The sequence below is a fragment of the Aethina tumida genome, chromosome 2 (assembly GCF_024364675.1).
Source record: "Aethina tumida isolate Nest 87 chromosome 2, icAetTumi1.1, whole genome shotgun sequence".
NCBI lineage: Eukaryota > Metazoa > Arthropoda > Insecta > Coleoptera > Nitidulidae > Aethina > Aethina tumida.
In genome coordinates, this window is record NC_065436.1 from 7,070,118 (window position 1) to 7,088,041 (window position 17,924).

Sequence of the window (17,924 nt, forward strand, 5' to 3'; positions counted from 1 at the left end):
AGGTGGAAACACCCCCGTAACTATTTTATTTATTAATCAATATTAGTTAGCCAATACAAAATTACATGGATGCCATAAAAATGTCTTTTATAATATTTTTATAGTCAAAAAATGAGAAACATTCTTTTATGAAAAATCCATTTAATTCACACATTCAAAAAATATGGTAATTAATAAAAATATGGAACCATAGACAAATATCTCATAGTATCAAATAGTGACTTAATGAATTAATTCTCAGAATTAGTTTAATCCTTTAATTATTACATTATTACATTTTATTCCATAATTTAGTTTCTTCAGTTAATTATAGATATAACCTCATTGGAAAAATTCTGTCACAAACATATTAATATGTAATATTTTTTAAGAAAATTGATAAACAATATATAATTTAAGTGGGAAATTTATTTTATTAACTTCAATCAATTTTTATAGTTTTTTGACTTAAAAAATAAATATAAAATAATATTTCCAGATATTTTTCATAGTTTATTCCATAATTTAGTTTATTTAGTTGATTATAGATATAACTGCATTAGAAAAATTCTATCACAAACATTAACATGCAATATTTTTATGAAACTTGATATATAATTCAATTGGGAAATTTATTTTATTAATTCCAATCAACTTTTCTCCTTTTTTGACTTTAAAAGATAAATATAAAATAATAATAATAATATTTCCAGATATTTTTCATATTTTATTCCATAATTTAGTTTCTTTAGTTATTTATAAATACAACTACATTTTAAAAATTCTGTCACAAATATTTGAATATGTAATCTTGTTATTAAAATTGATATATAATTCAATTGGGGAATTTATTTTATCAGCTCCAATTAATTTTCCCATTTTTTTACTTTATTTTATTAATTCCAATCAACTTTTTCCTTTTTTGATAAATATAAAATGATCATAATAATAATATTTACAGGTATTTTCCCATTTTATTCCATAATATAATTTCTCGTCACAAACACTAACATATAATATTTTTATAAAAATTGATATATAAGTTATTGGGGAGTTTAATTTATTAACTCCAATTAATTTTTCTCATTTTTTGACTTTAAAAAATTATAAAGTAATAATAATAATAATATTTCCAGATATTTTTCACATTTTACCTTATAATTTATATTATTCAGTTGATTATAGATATAACTTCTAAAAAATTCTGTCATAAACATATTAATATGTATTATTTTCTATGAAAATTGATATATAATTGACTTTAAAAAAATAATATTGGTGTTTAGTGGTATCAAAAATAAGTTTTCGTAGTAAATTTTTTATATATTATCAAAATTATTACATGAGTGTTTCCATCATAAATGGGCCACATAGTATATTATTGCAAATTAGTATATATCCATTCCTATATTTTTTATTTAATCAGTGCAAAATGTTATATTATTTGCAATTATCCCCATATGTAAATTTTTAATTATTTTTTAATAAAATTTGAAACTAAAAGTGTATTTTTTATCAGTAATTATTTTATTATAGACAATTTTTTAAAATAAAAAGTAAATTGCAATTATGTGTATTTATAAAAACAATTTAAATTTTTAATATTAATTTTATTTTAAGTTATAAAATATATATTTTATATTTAAATGTCAGTTTTTATGTTATAATACATAAACGTGTATTTATTAAAACCTTTAATTTATTGCATTTTGTTATTTATTATGTCATATTTTAAAATATTATTGTTAAATTATTATTATTTACCTAGATAATAAGGAAGGATTATTTAGATTTGGTGACAATATATTAGTGAAGTAGTTTTACAATTTTAAATATCTATTGGAAGTTTTCAGGTAAGTTAAACATGAAAAAAAAATTAATATAAATTCATCTTAGCACTCTACTTTGGACATTTTCGAGTTCATTATTGTCAAAAAACTAATGTCAGAAAATTATGTCAATGAGAGTATTTAGAATATTTTTACGTTTAGTCACATAAAAGTGTGTTGTGTGTTGTTTAGTAATTCATTATTTAAAACTTAAGGTAACAAATATTAATAATATAATAAATAATAAGTGTGGGTAAAATAATGATTGGTCTAAAAGTAGTTAATAGTATTTGACTTGTGAATAACCAAGGTTATTTTTAGGTTACTTAGTGTGTTGGAGGCAGACCAGGCAATCGAAGACTTTTTGATAAACATAGTAGAAAGCAACCATCTTCCAGACGGACAAACTGATGAAGACATGACTTTAGAAACAATTCGCATCCAGTGTGTCGAAGAGGACAACCCCAGCATCGTGCCAACTAACGATGAATCTCTTTGTTATGTATGTGGTTTAATCATGAAGCCTGAACAACTAACTAACCACTTAGATGAGCACTTCTGCGACGACAATTCTATATGTTATATTTGTCAAATTCAGTTTGAGTCAGAAAATGAGTTGGTATTACACAAAGAACTCTCACATTACGAGATAATATCAATTTATTCCTGTAACATATGTGATATTAATTTCGAAAAACCCGTCACCTTTGCTTTGCATAATTACCGACATGTTAAAGCATATCAATGTCCTTTGTGTAACTTCAGCACGCAAGGCCGTAACTCCTTTATCTGCCACTCAAAGAGGCACGAAGGGAAATTCGACTACGTTTGTAATATTTGTAGTAGGGGTTTTTTGAGCAGGGCAGTGCTGGATGAGCACATGGATATGCACGCAGGCATAAACAAGCACGTCTGTGAATTCTGTGACAAAAAGTTTACCGTCAAAAGATACTTGGAAGACCACAAGAAGCTGAACCACAAGAAGGAGCTTTTCGGCTTCAGCGAAATATACCAGTGTGAGGTGTGCCAAAGAACGTTTACCTTCGAGAAAAGCTTGATGAGGCATCGAAGCTCGATCCATGGCATCGGCAAATCCAGAATGGTTCAGTGTCCGGTGTGTCAGAAGGTCATAGCCAATAATTACAACTTGAAGATACATATGCGGATCCACACAGGGGAGAAACAGTTTGTTTGTCATCTGTGTGGAAAGGCTTTCAGTGAATATAAGTATTACAAAAAGCACAACGCCAGACATCACGACAATGTTAACGATGAAAATTCACTGGAAATCAGAATAATAAAATCTGTTGCTCATTAACTGATGGTTGTTTAGTTTAGTTACTTTTGGAATTATTTTTTTTAATTTTGTAGCAACTGTAGGTCATCTATAAATTGTTTTATATTTTATTATCCAGGTGTTCTTGCTGCATCAATTTCCACACAAATATTTTAAATATATATGAATGTATTTATAATATATTTGTTTTATTAATACGAATTAAATGTAAAAATATTAATAGTTATGATTTCCTCATCCCTCATAAATTAAATTATAGATTTAATTTGCTTAGGTATATTTTGAGTTGTTGAAAAGGTAAGTTGTCGTACAGGGTGATGTTCTGAACCTTGTAAAAGTGAGAAGTTTCCAAAAATAAACGTGAATTTGGTTTCCTGATAAAACTAATAAAAGTCCCCCATTTTTAAAATAAAAAATATAATTTAACACTGTATGCTTATCTGTCAGTTTCTATAACAAAATTTTTTTTAGGCCAAGAAGAAAAAGCGGTCTTAGGGAGCAACGAATCATTAAAGAGCAGGATGATGATGATTATGACTTTCTTCCAAATTTTTTAGAATGCAAACTGAAGGAGTCCAACATTGACTTCAACTCATTGAACAACGCCAGCACAAACAAAAAAAGGGGAACCAAAATGTCTAAAACGAAGCAAATAGCCACTCAAAGCCGGATGAAAATATGGATCTGCAAAATATGCCTGGCTGAGTTCGACAAAAAGAAGGAGCTAGTTGACCACAAGAACCTGGAACATGCTGACATAAAAAAGGAACCCGTTATAGAAGTACAGTACGAATACGACGCCGACCAAGAAGTTTACATATGTTCGAACTGCTCCGCAGAGTTTCAAGACGAAAAGGAGGTCCAAAAGCACGTGGAGACTCACGTGGAGAAGTACACGTGCGAGTACTGCAAGACGACAGTTAATGGAGCCTACATTTATTCGGTTCACGTACAAAAACACCGAGAAGATCTGATGTTTCCTTGCCCATGTTGCACCTACTTCACGAACAGGAAAACGACTATGCTCGTCCATATTAATAGAATGCACCTGAACAAGCACGACTTTCAATGTACCCAATGTGGTAAATGTTTCAACGACGCCTTGTCTTTCAAGGAGCACGACAACGTGCATCTTGGCCTGCGACCCTTTGTGTGCGTGGTGTGTAACAAGGGGTTCGTTTACTCGAGGTACTTAACCTCTCACCAGACCAGGTTGCACAACGTCAGAGTGTTCGACCAGAACTCCAAAACGCAGTGCAAATACTGCGGCAAGGTCTTCGCCAAGGAGGAAACTTTAGAAAATCACATTCTCAAGCACAAAACCAACAAGGGGCCCTACGATAAGAAGCACTTGTGCGACGTCTGTGGGCAGGGATTCTCCCGGAAGGACAAGTTGAAGATTCACTACAGGAAGCACAGCGGAGAAAAGCCGTTTTCGTGCTCTTACTGCGGGAAAGGTTTTATTAAGAAGGACTACATGATTATGCATGAAAGAGTGCACAGTGGGGAGAAGCCTTACAGTTGTGAGTTTTGTGGGAAATGCTTCAACCAAGGGGCGCCTCTTAGAATCCACGTTAGAAGCCACACTGGTGAAAGGCCGTATATTTGTCCTTATTGTAGTGTGGGGTGCATTTCTAGGGGGGCTTTAAATGCACATATAAAAAGCTGTATTTGTTCTGTTTAAACTAAACTGTTTTGTTACTAACTAACGTTATGGTGTTGTGATAGAACTATATTACAATATATAAATGAACTAGTGAGAACTAGATGAACCCTGATTGCATAAAGAGCCTGTTTTGGTGTCAGAAAACAAAAGTGCGAAGGAGTATTCATACACTGAAAAGAACCTTTTTGATGACTGATGTTGGCACTATGTGCAACTGAAGAAACTGTTGATTAATTATTCATTTCTTTACCAACCCTTCCTTCTCAACCTGACTAGAGTCTGCACCTAGTGTTTTCTAGTACCATAAAAAGTTGTGTTATGGTTAATAACGTCCAGTAACTAAACTGGAAATATTTTTTATAAATTGTGGTATTGTATTGACACTATACTACAATATATAAATGAATTAGTGAGAACTAATATTTATTTGACGATACAATAAGCTATATTTTATTATTAAAATTTAACCAAAAATAATATACAACGATTTCTGCATTATTTTGATGTTGTTAAATTATTTTAAAACAATTAAGTATGTATATATAAATCACATTTTTAATTTACACTTAGAATTTATTTCATATATACACATATTTACGTTATAGCCGGTAAATATAAAATAATAAATAATATTACCAGCTAAACAGCATTAAATCAAATATAGGTTAAAATCCAAATTATTACATTCTACAGTACATAGTTTTATTCAAACACTTTATATTAGAATTTTATCAGTAGCTAACTCAATTGTTTATTATGTTTTAAGCTGTTTATGATTTTTTATAAATTAGGTATAAGACTTTTTTGTATTGCGTATTTAGCAAATTTGAGTTTAATAAAGGTATTTTTCAGTAAGATGTAGTTTTTTCAATTAAAAATAAAATAAATTGAAACTTAAATTGAAAATGTCTGCCTAAAATATCATTTATTTCACCTCTCCTATTCACAAATGTGTTTTTTAAAAAATTGTTGGTGTTTTTAATTTTTAGATTTGTAACCTACATGATGAAGCTAACCAATTTGTATTTTGCCTTTAGCTTTTATGATTTATTGTTTTAAATACCACTAACCCAATACATGTAACTATATGCTTCTATATGTAATTTATCATTGCGGTCTATGGAGTGTGAAATTTGTGCTAATTAAAAGAGATAATACGGTCGAAAAGAGTAAGTAAACTAACCTCCATATTACTAAAATAAATCATTTTAGGTTTCTAAATAATCTGGAGGTTGAAATAAAAATTGAAGAGGGAGAAGTGGAACTGAAGTATGGATACGACGAACCACTGCCGTCAGTTACGTCAAAACTCAGAAGAGAAAGAGCTAGCAAGTTAAAAAAGAACATTGGTGACGATGACGAATATGACCCTAAAGGGAAATACAAGCTTAAAAAGCGACTGCCAAGAAAGACTGTTCAAAAACCCCAAAAGAAAGAGAAGACTGGAGATTCTCCCGAGAAACGATTAACGTGCAGGAAATGCATGGAGGAATTCGGCAGTAGGAAAGAATTGTATGATCATGCTAAGACTCATCAGTCTGATAAAAGTGAAGATGCAAAGCACACGTTTCGTTATGACCAAGAATTGGATGCCTACATTTGCAACACTTGTACCGAAGAGTTTCCTTCTCAGGAGAAAGTCGAGTTGCATATTGGGAAAGTTCACGATGAGAAGTTTGTATGTGATACTTGTAACGAAGTTTGTAGCAGCGTGTATAATTTTGCGTTGCATTTAAAAACGCATAGTTGTGAAGATTCGTATGCTTGCCCTTTGTGTAGCTATTCTTGCATTCGTCGACAAGGGTTGTCAACCCATATTAATAGGGTTCACTATCATAAATTCTATTATTATTGCAAAGATTGTGGAAAAGGTTTTAACGACGGAGTTTTGTACAGAGAACATAGCAATGAGCATCTTGGTATTAAACCCTTTGTGTGTGTTGTATGCAACAAAGAGTTTGTTTTCTCTCGATACCTTCTAGTCCATCAAGTAAGATACCACACAGTTCACATAGAAGGCATATTACATAAAACCCAATGTAGTATTTGTCTGAAAGTTTTCAGCAAAGTCGCCACTTTGCTGAAGCACATAACAACGAAGCATAACCCGAATGAAGACCCAAACCAGCGTAAGCATCTATGTGATATGTGTGGCAAAGGTTTCGGGTCTTCAGACAAACTTAAGATTCACTACAGGGTTCACACCGGTGATAAGCCATTCTCGTGCAACTTTTGTGGTAAGAGCTTCACCAAAAAAGATTATCTTGTTATGCACGAAAGAGTTCACACGGGAGAAAAGCCATACACTTGCGAACACTGTGGTAAATGCTTCAACCAAGCTTCATCCTTAAGGATACACGTTCGTGGTCATACAGGGGAACGTCCGTACATTTGCCCGTTTTGTAATGTTGGTTACATTTCTAGAGGCTCACTTAACATACATATGAAAATTTGCAGTGGCGCCGCATACGGAAATGTACAAGATAAAAAATGAGACTTGTAAAAAATTTCTTCTTTGTATTAAATTGGTTTTGAAACTGGCTTTCAATTTATGTACTTGTTTAATTCGAATTTACCGACACTTACACGATTTTTAAAAGCTTTAAAACTCATAAATTATGTCTTTAATTAATATTAAATGGGCATTAATAAATAAATTATCCTTTCAAATCATTTTCATTGTTTCAATTTCTATATATTTTTTAAAAATGTACAATTACAAATACGTACTATTAATTATTGTAAAAACCAACAATTGTTAGATATATTTATAATAATATATACAATATATGCTATTATATTCATGTAATACTGTTAACTACATCTATATGTATGAGTATATAGTCTTAGATAATCTATTTTATAAATTTTATATGCAATACTTTTAGCTATAAGCGTTGATCAGTAAATAGGCACACCTAGTTTAATTATATGTATTTATAACTAGTTTTTAGTAAAAAAATTGTATTTGTATGAAACAGAGTTATGTAAATGTAAAAGTGAAGTGTATCGACGGTATTTGTGATAATTTATATAGAATATAATGAATCTTTCAAAGGTGAATACTAAAAAAATTTTGGAAATAACTTCTGTGATGTGTATGCACTTCAAATAGTGACAAGTAAAGTCTTATACTAGATTATTGTGTTTGTAAATAAAATATAACAAAAATACTAGATTTTTAATTTCCTGAAAGTTACTCAATAAGGTCACACATCAATCACAGAAAAGTGAAGATGCAAAGGACCCGTTTCGTTGTGACCAAGAATTGGATGCCTACATTTGCAACACTTGTACCGAAGAGTTTCCTTCTCAGGAGAAAGTCGAGTTGCATATTGGGAAAGTTCACGATGAGAAGTTTGTATGTGATACTTGTAACGAAGTTTGTAGCAGCGTGTATAATTTTGCGTTGCATTTAAAAACGCATAGTTGTGAAGATTCGTATGCTTGCCCTTTGTGTAGCTATTCTTGCATTCGTCGACAAGGGTTGTCAACCCATATTAATAGGGTTCACTATCATAAATTCTATTATTATTGCAAAGATTGTGGAAAAGGTTTTAACGACGGAGTTTTGTACAGAGAACATAGCAATGAGCATCTTGGTATTAAACCCTTTGTGTGTGTTGTATGCAAAAAAGAGTTTGTTTTCTCTCGATACCTTCTAGTCCATCAAGTAAGATACCACACAGTTCACATAGAAGGCATATTACATAAAACCCAATGTAGTATTTGTCTGAAAGTTTTCAGCAAAGTCGCCACTTTGCTGAAGCACATAACAACGAAGCATAATCCGAATGAAGACCCAAACCAGCGTAAGCATCTATGTGATATGTGTGGTAAAGGTTTCGGGTCTTCAGACAAACTTAAGATTCACTACAGGGTTCACACCGGTGATAAGCCATTCTCGTGCAACTTTTGTGGTAAGAGCTTCACCAAAAAAGATTATCTTGTTATGCACGAAAGAGTTCACACGGGAGAAAAGCCATACACTTGCGAACACTGTGGTAAATGCTTCAACCAAGCTTCATCCTTAAGGATACACGTTCGTGGTCATACAGGGGAACGTCCGTACATTTGCCCGTTTTGTAATGTTGGTTACATTTCTAGAGGCTCACTTAACATACATATGAAAATTTGTAGTGGCGCCGCATACGGAAATGTACAAGATAAAAAATGAGACTTGTAAAAAATTTCTTATTTGTATTAAATTGGTTTTGAAACTGGCTTTCAATTTATGTACTTGTTTAATTCGAATTTACCGACACTTACACGATTTTTAGAAGCTTTAAAACTCATAAATTATGTCTTTAATTAATATTAAATGGGCATTAATAAATAAATTATTCTTTCAAGTCATTTTCATTGTTTCAATTTCTATATATTTTTTAAAAATGTACAGTTACAAATACGTACTATTAATTATTGTAAAAACCAACAATTGTTAGATATATTTATAATAATATATTACAATATATGCTATTATATTCATGTAATACTGTTAACTACATCTATATGTATGAGTATATAGTCTTAGATAATCTATTTTATAAATTTTATATGCAATACTTTTAGGTATAAGCGTTGATCAGTAAATAGGCACACCTAGTTTAATTATATGTATTTATAACTAGTTTTTAGTAAAAAAATTGTATTTGTATGAAACAAAGTTATGTAAATGTAAAAGTGAAGTGTATCGACGGTATTTGTGATAATTTATATAGAATATAATGAATCTTTCAAAGGTGAATACTAAAAAAATTTTGGAAATAACTTCTGTGATGTGTATGCACTTCAAATAGTGACAAGTAAAGTCTTATACTAGATTATTGTGTTTGTAAATAAAATATAACAAAAATACTAGATTTTTAATTTCCTGAAAGTTACTCAATAAGGTCACACATCAATCACAGAAAAGTGAAGATGCAAAGGACCCGTTTCGTTGTGACCAAGAATTGGATGCCTACATTTGCAACACTTGCACCGAAGAGTTTCCTCCTCAGAAGAAAGTCGAGTTGCATATTGGGAAAGTTCACGATGAGAAGTTTGTATGTGATACTTGTAACGAAGTTTGTAGCAGCATGTACAATTTTGCGTTGCATTTAAAAACGCATAGTTGTGAGGATTCGTATGCTTGCCCATTGTGTAGCTATTCTTGCATCCGCCGACAAGGGCTGTCAACCCATATTAATAAGGTTCACTATCGTAAATTCTATTACTATTGCAAAGATTGTGGAAAAGGTTTTAATGACGGAGTTTTGTACAGAGAACACAGCAGTGAGCATTTTGGTATTAAACCCTTTGTGTGTGTTGTATGCAACAAAGAGTTTGTTTTCTCTCGATACCTTCTAGTCCATCAAGTAAGACACCACACAGTTCACATAGAAGGCATATTACATAAAACCCAATATAGTATTTGTCTGAAAGTTTTCAGCAAAGTCGCCACTTTGCTGAAGCACATAACAACAAAGCATAATCCGAATGAAGACCCAAACCAGCGTAAGCATCTATGTGATATGTGCGGCAAAGGTTTCGGGTCTTCAGACAAACTTAAGATTCACTACAGGGTTCACATCGGTGATAAGCCATTCCCGTGCAACTTTTGTGGTAAGAGCTTCACCAAAAAAGATTATCTTGTTATGCTCGAAAGAGTTCACACGGGAGAAAAGCCATACACTTGCGAACACTGTGGTAAATGCTTCAACCAAGCTTCATCCTTAAGGATACACGTTCGTGGTCATACAGGGAAACGTCCGTACATTTGCCCGTTTTGTAATGTTGGTTACATTTCTAGAGGCTCACTTAACATACATATGAAAATTTGCAGTGGCGCCGCATACGGAAATGTACAAGATAAAAAATGAGACTTGTAAAAAATTTCTTATTTGTATTAAATTGGTTTTGAAACTGGCTTTCAATTTATGTACTTGTTTAATTCGAATTTACCGACACTTACACGATTTTTAGAAGCTTTAAAACTCATAAATTATGTCTTTAATTAATATTAAATGACCATTAATAAATAAATTATCCTTTCAAGTCATTTTCATTGTTTCAATTTCTATATATTTTTTAAAAATGTACAGTTACAAATACGTACTATTAATTATTGTAAAAATCAACAATTGTTAGATATATTTATAATAATATATACAATATATGCTATTATATTCATGTAATACTGTTAACTACATCTATATGTATGAGTATATAATCTTAGATAATCTATTTTAAAAATTTTATATGCAATACTTTTAGATATAAGCGTTGATCAGTAAATAGGCACACCTAGTTTTATTATATGTATTTATAACTAGTTTTTAGTAAAAAAATTGTATTTGTATGAAACAGAGTTATGTAAATGTAAAAGTGAAGTGTATCGACGGTATTTGTGATAATTTATATAGAATATAATGAATCTTTCAAAGGTGAATACTAAAAAAATTTTGGAAATAACTTCTGTGATGTGTATGCACTTCAAATAGTGACAAGTAAAATCTTATACTAGATATTTGTGTTTGTAAATAAAATATAACAAAAATGACAGATTATCAATTCCCTGAAACTTATTCAATAACAATACAAATTACTGAAAAATAGTAAAATGACGTATGTCGGATTAAAGTATGGCAATAACAACATCAGGTACCCATATTAAATCAGGCCGATACCACCTGTAACAGGTGGTCTGTTATAAAACCAAGTGTCGAGTGTCACAAAGTCCTTCCCTTTAATATAAATTTAAAATGTCGTGGTATTACAGTGACTCGAGCAACGATTCCTCTATGTGGAATAACGAACCAACATACACGGAACTAACGGAACTAAAACCTGAAGCTCAACCATGGAGCATCATAGAGTCCCGGTTCGATGACCTTTCCAAAACCACCGATGGCGTAATGTTAAGTAAAATTTATACCATAGAAGTGGAGACTTCCAAAAAACCTCCAATAGTGGTAGAAGAATCAGAGTACATGGTTAGTTTTACTCTGGAAGGCAAAGAAACTGTTGAACCAGAAGTTGCCAGCCAAACAGACTATCAAACGATTGAACCTATAGACGAGGTGATTATGTGCGAGAATGTTGAGCCGAAGAAACTCATAAAGGAACGCAATTCATTGCAAACAAGCTCACCATTTTCCGTTTTCAGCCCCTTCAAATCCAAACCGTTAAAGAGTGTTTATACCAAGGACGATTTGGAAAACATCAGTGACGTCGAATGCATCGAGTGCAACAAGGTGTTTTCCAAGCCTTGTTACTTGAAACAACACATCAAAGCAATCCACAGTGGATACAACTTTAAGTGTGATATATGTGGCAAAGCATTTTCAACAATGGCGGAGCTTAAAGGGCACGTAGGAAGGCATTCGGGAAATAAGAAGTATAAATGCGAATATTGTCCTAAACAATATAATTTTAAGAATGATTTGGATCGGCACAGACTTCGACACACTGTGAAAAACAGAAAACACGTTTGCAATATTTGTTCGAAGGGATTTGCCAGAAGAGATCATATGATTAATCACCGTGAAACACACAGAATAGTATAGTAGTAGTAATCACAGAAACATTTTGACTAAATTCTACAATAAATTCACACGTTTCAATTACTATTACAATTAATACGAATAATTGGTTCAGTACAGCAAAACCTCAAAAGGTTATCTTGAATTGTTAAGTTAAACAATTCTGTATCAATTCAATTAAGTAAATATGTGAGTTTACTTCAGTATCAATTCAATTAAGTAAATATCAAATAAATAAACATACAAATAAACTTTTCTATTATGTATGGATTGTATCATTATTTATGTCCTTCCAACCTTACCCTAAATTGTTCAACCTAATATTGAAGAATAAATAATTTTACAAAATATTTTACATTAATTATATAGAGTGCCTTATTGTGAGTTTACTTCTGTATCAATTCAATTAAGTAAATATCAAATAAATAGCAGATTATTATTAACAGATAAACTTTTCTACTATGTATAGATTGTATCATTATTTATATCCTTCCAACCTAACCCTAAATCGTTAACAAAACCTAATATTAAAGAATAAATAATTTCACAAAATATATATTACTATATTAAGCGCAAAATACGTTCAAACTATTTAGACTTTTCCAATCGATAACGTCGTATTCATTCTAAACATTTTTACAATTCAATTCTGGTATTTTACATTAATTATCTAGAAATGCCTTATTGTGAGTTTACTTCTGTGAATATCAATTCAATTAAGTAAATATCAAATAAATAAACAAATTATGATTAACATACAAATAAACTTTTCTATTATGTATGGATTGTATCATTATTTATATCCTTCCAACCTTACCCTAAATTGTTCAGCCTAATATTAAAGAATAAATAATTTCACAAAATATATATTACTATATTAAGCACAAAATATGTTCAAATTATTTAGACTTTTCCAATCGTTGACGTCGAATTTATTCCAAACAGTTTTACAATTCAATTCTGGTATTTTACATTAATTATATAGAAGTGCCTTATTGTGAGTTTACTTCTGTATCAATTCAATTAAGTAAATATCAAATAAATAAACAGATTATGATTAACATACAAATAAACTTTTCTATTGTGTATGGATTGTATCATTATTTAGATCCTTCCAACCTTACCTTAAATTATTCAACCTATTATTAAAGAATAAATAATTTCACAAAATATATATTACTATATTAAGCACAAAATGTGTTCAAACTATTTGGACTTTTGCAATCGTTGACGTCGTATTTATTCCAAACAGTTTTACAATTCAATTATGGTATTTTACATTAATTATATAGAGGTGCTTTATTGTGAGTTTACTTCTGTGAGTATCAATTCAATTAAGTAAATATCAAATAAATAATCAGATTATGATTAACATACAAATAAACTTTTCTATTATATATGGATTGTATCATTATTTATATCCTTCCAACCTTACCCTAAATTGTTCAACCTAATATTAAAGAAAAAATAATTTCACACAATATTTTACATTAATTATATAGAAGTGCCTTATTGTGAGTTTACTTCTGTATCAATTCAATTAAGTAAATATCAAATAAATAAGCAGATTATGATTAACAGATAAACTTTTCTATTATGTATAGATTGTATCATTATTTATATCCTTCCAACCTTACCCTAAATTGTTAACAAAATCTAATATTAAAGAATAAATAATTTCACAAAATATATATTATTATATTAAGCACAAAATATGTTCAAACTATTTAGACTTTTCCAATCGTTAACGTTGTATTTATTCCAAACAGTTTTACAATTGAATTTTTCATTATTCATTTATTTTTTTGTTTTTTTTTAAGACTTTAAATTGGTGTCAAATAAGAGTATCATAAATCATTTGAGTATATTATACATAAAATTTTGTTCTAAAGAACATTCTGACCTATACTCCATTCATACTACTAGTACAGAGAAACATAACATAACTAACACCATTTTTTTATTTATATAGAGGTCAAAAAAGGATGTCGTTTATTGATGTTTTCAATTTGTCTGTCAATAAAAGGAATTGTTTTCTTAGGACTTTTTTATTGTATTCATTTCATTGATACACATTTTATTATAACTAGTTTATATGCGTTTAAAGTAATATGAAATATAGTTTTATACCATCTGGACAAAAATTTTTTTATTAGTAGACGTGGAAATTCCCCATATTAAGTACAAATTTTTATTTTTTATAAACATTAATTTGTATTTTTTTAGAAAATCAATATTTTTTGTAACAATTATAAATAAAAACATATTTTTAAATAAATATACAAACAATATGTACGTGTAATTTTCTCATTTTCAGAAAATATGAATAAAAATCAATTATTATTGATGTGGAGTATATTTAATATTAAGAGATAATTTCTAATTAAGCTGATTGGTGAAATTAAAAATATCAATATCTGTAAAATGTGATTAGGAAATAATCATCTTAAGTCTGTGCATCATAAAAGGTATGTATATATAAATGTGTTTTATTTTTGATTATTACACTTTAAACTTGATTGTACTCAGTTTTTGATAAACCTAAAAATTTCTTCGTATAAGAAACAATTATTATAACACTTGATGTTGTTTTTTTCTTTTAATTAAAACCCATTATCCGAATTCAGTGTAAAATTCATTTCTATAACTCAGTTGTACCAGTTTTGAGTTCCACAATTCAAAATTTTAACTTAAAATAACTTTTACATTGTGTATTTGCAGTGACTGTTATTTTTTTTTCGGTATCTCAGTAAATACAAGCACTAACTAACTATATTTCAGGAAATTAAGAAGACTGCTTTTGCGATCAACAACTTCCAGAACAATAAATCAAGAAACAAAGGAACAAAACTCACCTAACGACAGCGATAACGATTACACACCAAACACCAAAAAGAAATCCGTCAGACCTAAAAAAGAAAGAAAACATGTGAAAGACTCGAAAAAGGACGAAGATCAGAACAAAATTTGGTCGTGCAAAAAATGTATGGAGGAGTTTCCGACTTTAAGAAAATTGCGGGCTCACAGGAAGATGCACAAGGCCAACGATGAAGAGGAGCATACGTATAAATTTGATCACATTCAGGATTTATATATTTGCAATACGTGTTCGGCGGAGTATCAGGAGAAGCACGAAATTGAGAAGCATATTAAGATTCATAATGAAAACTTCGAATGTAAAATTTGTCATGAGAAGTTTCAGAAAGCTTACAGTTATGCCGTTCACATTGTTACTCATACAGATGATAAAACTTTCAGATGCCCAAACTGCAGCTATTCAACAACCAAGAGGACAGGTTTATTAATTCACATTAATTATGTTCATCTAAGGAAATTTTACTATGTATGTAACACTTGTGGCAAAGGTTTTAATGACATTGTCCTATTCAAGGAACACGATAATGAACATTTAGGTTTGCGTCCTTTCGTCTGCATTGTTTGCAACAAAGACTTTGCTTACTCAAGGTATCTTCACACCCATCAAGTTAGAAACCACAGGGTTATGATAGATGGGGAGTTGCTTCCCAATCAATGTACATTTTGTCATAAAATTTTCAGTAAGTTAGTCACATTGGAAAAACACATGACGGACAGACACTTCAAGAACAAACCGCACGAAAAGAAGCATCTGTGTGACACATGTGGCAAAGGGTTTGCGCAGAAGAACAAGCTGCGTGTCCACTACAGGACACACACCGGCTACAAACCGTACAGCTGCAGTTACTGTGCCAAAGCGTTTACCAAAAAGGACTACTTAGTAATGCACGAGAGAATCCACAGTGGCGAGAAACCCTACAGTTGCGAGTTTTGCGGGCGTTGTTTTAGCCAGGGTGCACCTTTAAGAATCCATGTGCGCAGCCACACTGGTGAAAGGCCTTTTATTTGCCAAATTTGTAATGCCGGATTTACGTCGAGGGGTGCCTTGAACATGCATTGCAAAAATTGTACTGGAGGAGTTTAAATGTTTTAATGCATCTTCTGACAGTTCCTTGAAGAGATTTTACACGTATATTTTTTACCTTAATGCAGATATGTATGAAATATTTATTTGCTTGTTACAAATGTTTTTCCTTATCTGTTATTATTCTGAACAAAACTAATTTGCTCATTATATTCACAGGTTTTTACTTTTTTTTAATAAAAAGTCAATTTTATATAGAATATTTCATTAATATTCATAAAAATTTAATAATAACTTAAATATTAATATATTTTGTAGTGGAATCTTTGCCTTTTACCTCTGTTTGGCATTTTTATTTTGGATATAAATCCAATTTTGAAAAATTTTCTATACTTTTATTCCACCACTGTATATTTTACTATTAACTAAACGAGTACTTGTGAGTGAAATTAAATATGTTTACAATAAAGTGACCTTTCATCTGCCAAAATTATTGCATTGTTGATGATTCAACGTTTATTGTTGATATTTAAAAAATGTTTTATAATATAATATTTAAAAAATAAATAGTAATTAGGAAACATAATATACAATGTGTCAAAATTATGAATTGTAATATTCTTCCATAATGCTCATTATTAAACCAATGTTGTATATAATATTTATATTTTCAATAAATGATTTTAAAAATTTTGTTAATTTTTATAATTTATGTTAATTTTAGTATTTTATTTAATATTATTTTATACAGGATGTCGGATTATAGGGGATACGTTCCTAGGTGATAAAATAAAGAACAAATATATAAAAAATAGTTTTTAACCATATTGATTAATTATTATCTTCAGGCTTAGGCAATGGTTTAAAGAATTTTGTAATTTTTTCTTACTTGTCAGTTTTTAGAAGCTCTTTCAATTCAGTCTGATATTCAGCAGAAGCATTAGAAATGTGCCTCTTAGAATTAGGAGAAGATATTTGAAAAAATAAAATTAATTGCCTTATGGATGTAGTTGTAATTACACAATTTGTTTGCACATTATTAAACATCAAAATCATATTTTTTATAGTATTTTAAAGGTTACTTTACTGATTAATTAAAAAAAAATAAATAGTACCTGTAAAAAATGGATTTAACAGTGGATAAAATAAATTACTTTTAATATAATCAATTTATTCTTAGGATAAGATATTTGAAAACATAAAATTAATTGCCTTTTAGATGTAGTTGTAATTATACAATTTGTTTGCACATTCACGATGTTTAAACATTTATTAAACATCAAAATCATATTTTTTATAGTATTTTAAAGGGTACTTTACCGATTAATTAAAAAAGAAATAGTACCTGTAAAAAATGGATCTAACAGTGGATAAAATAAATTACTTTTAATATAATCATCTTATTCTTAGAATTTATTTAATAGTAATTAATTATTGGATTGATTGCGCATTTGCCATTTTTAACAACAGTAGTAAAAATGGTGGATGCGCAACAAAAAACTTAATTAAAATATTTAAATGAATTAGGATAATATATTTGAAAACATAAAATCAATTGCCTTTTGGATGTAGTTGTAATTATACAATTTGTTTGTGCATTCTCGATGTTTAAACATTTATTAAACGTCAAAATCATATTTTTTATTGTATTTTAAAGGTTACTTTACGGATTAATTAAAAAAAAACAGTACCTGTTAAAAATTGATCTAACAGTGAATAAAATAAATTA

The 17,924-nt window shown here is 29.8% G+C and overlaps 5 protein-coding genes across 8 annotated transcripts in view; all 5 read left to right on the forward strand.

Moving 5' to 3' along the window:
* The window catches only part of LOC109605143 (zinc finger protein OZF), a 72,860-nt gene extending 63,234 nt beyond the window's left edge, over window positions 1–9,626 (forward strand). Inside the window, exons 5-6 of one of the 4 annotated variants that reach the window (XR_007547400.1) lie at window positions 5,984–7,717; window positions 9,403–9,626. Coding sequence is in view for 3 of the 4 variants with exons in the window: in XM_049964016.1 (XP_049819973.1) it covers window positions 5,984–7,265 (1,282 nt within the window). In the remaining variant the exon portion in view is untranslated. Of the gene's footprint in view, window positions 1–2,129; window positions 3,220–3,576; window positions 5,483–5,983; window positions 7,943–9,402 lie in introns of those variants that run through there. The other 3 variants (XM_049964016.1, XM_049964018.1, XM_049964026.1) reach the window with 3 other exon arrangements.
* Window positions 7,815–9,125, forward strand: LOC126264469 (zinc finger protein 239-like). Its single transcript, XM_049962597.1, has 2 exons — window positions 7,815–7,829; window positions 7,968–9,125. The coding sequence occupies exons 1-2, from the start codon at window positions 7,815–7,817 to the stop codon at window positions 8,946–8,948; spliced, it is 996 nt and encodes a 331-aa protein (XP_049818554.1). The 3' UTR covers window positions 8,949–9,125.
* LOC126264471 (zinc finger protein 680-like) lies at window positions 9,278–12,318 on the forward strand. The gene is made up of 2 exons (XM_049962599.1): window positions 9,278–9,401; window positions 11,086–12,318. The coding sequence occupies exon 2, from the start codon at window positions 11,515–11,517 to the stop codon at window positions 12,316–12,318; it is 804 nt and encodes a 267-aa protein (XP_049818556.1). The 5' UTR covers window positions 9,278–9,401; window positions 11,086–11,514.
* On the forward strand, window positions 9,692–10,632 carry LOC126264470 (zinc finger protein 239-like). The gene is made up of 2 exons (XM_049962598.1): window positions 9,692–9,837; window positions 9,918–10,632. The coding sequence occupies exons 1-2, from the start codon at window positions 9,692–9,694 to the stop codon at window positions 10,630–10,632; spliced, it is 861 nt and encodes a 286-aa protein (XP_049818555.1).
* A 2,266-nt stretch (window positions 12,319–14,584) lies between the features above and the next one.
* LOC109603369 (zinc finger protein OZF) lies at window positions 14,585–16,255 on the forward strand. The gene is made up of 2 exons (XM_049962600.1): window positions 14,585–14,592; window positions 15,076–16,255. Exons 1-2 carry the CDS (start codon window positions 14,585–14,587, stop codon window positions 16,253–16,255), a joined length of 1,188 nt encoding a protein of 395 aa, XP_049818557.1.
* The last annotated feature ends 1,669 nt before the right edge of the window (window positions 16,256–17,924 follow it).

Bases quoted from the DNA above. Each gene is read 5' to 3' on its own strand.
- LOC126264470 (XM_049962598.1), top strand. From the start codon at position 9,692: ATGCAAAGGACCCGTTTCGTTGTGACCAAGAATTGGATGCCTACATTT. The intron at 9,838-9,917 runs GTTTGTAGCAGC...CCCATTGTGTAG, and splicing joins TATGTGATACTTGTAACGAA to CTATTCTTGCATCCGCCGAC.
- LOC126264471 (XM_049962599.1), top strand. From the start codon at position 11,515: ATGTCGTGGTATTACAGTGACTCGAGCAACGATTCCTCTATGTGGAAT.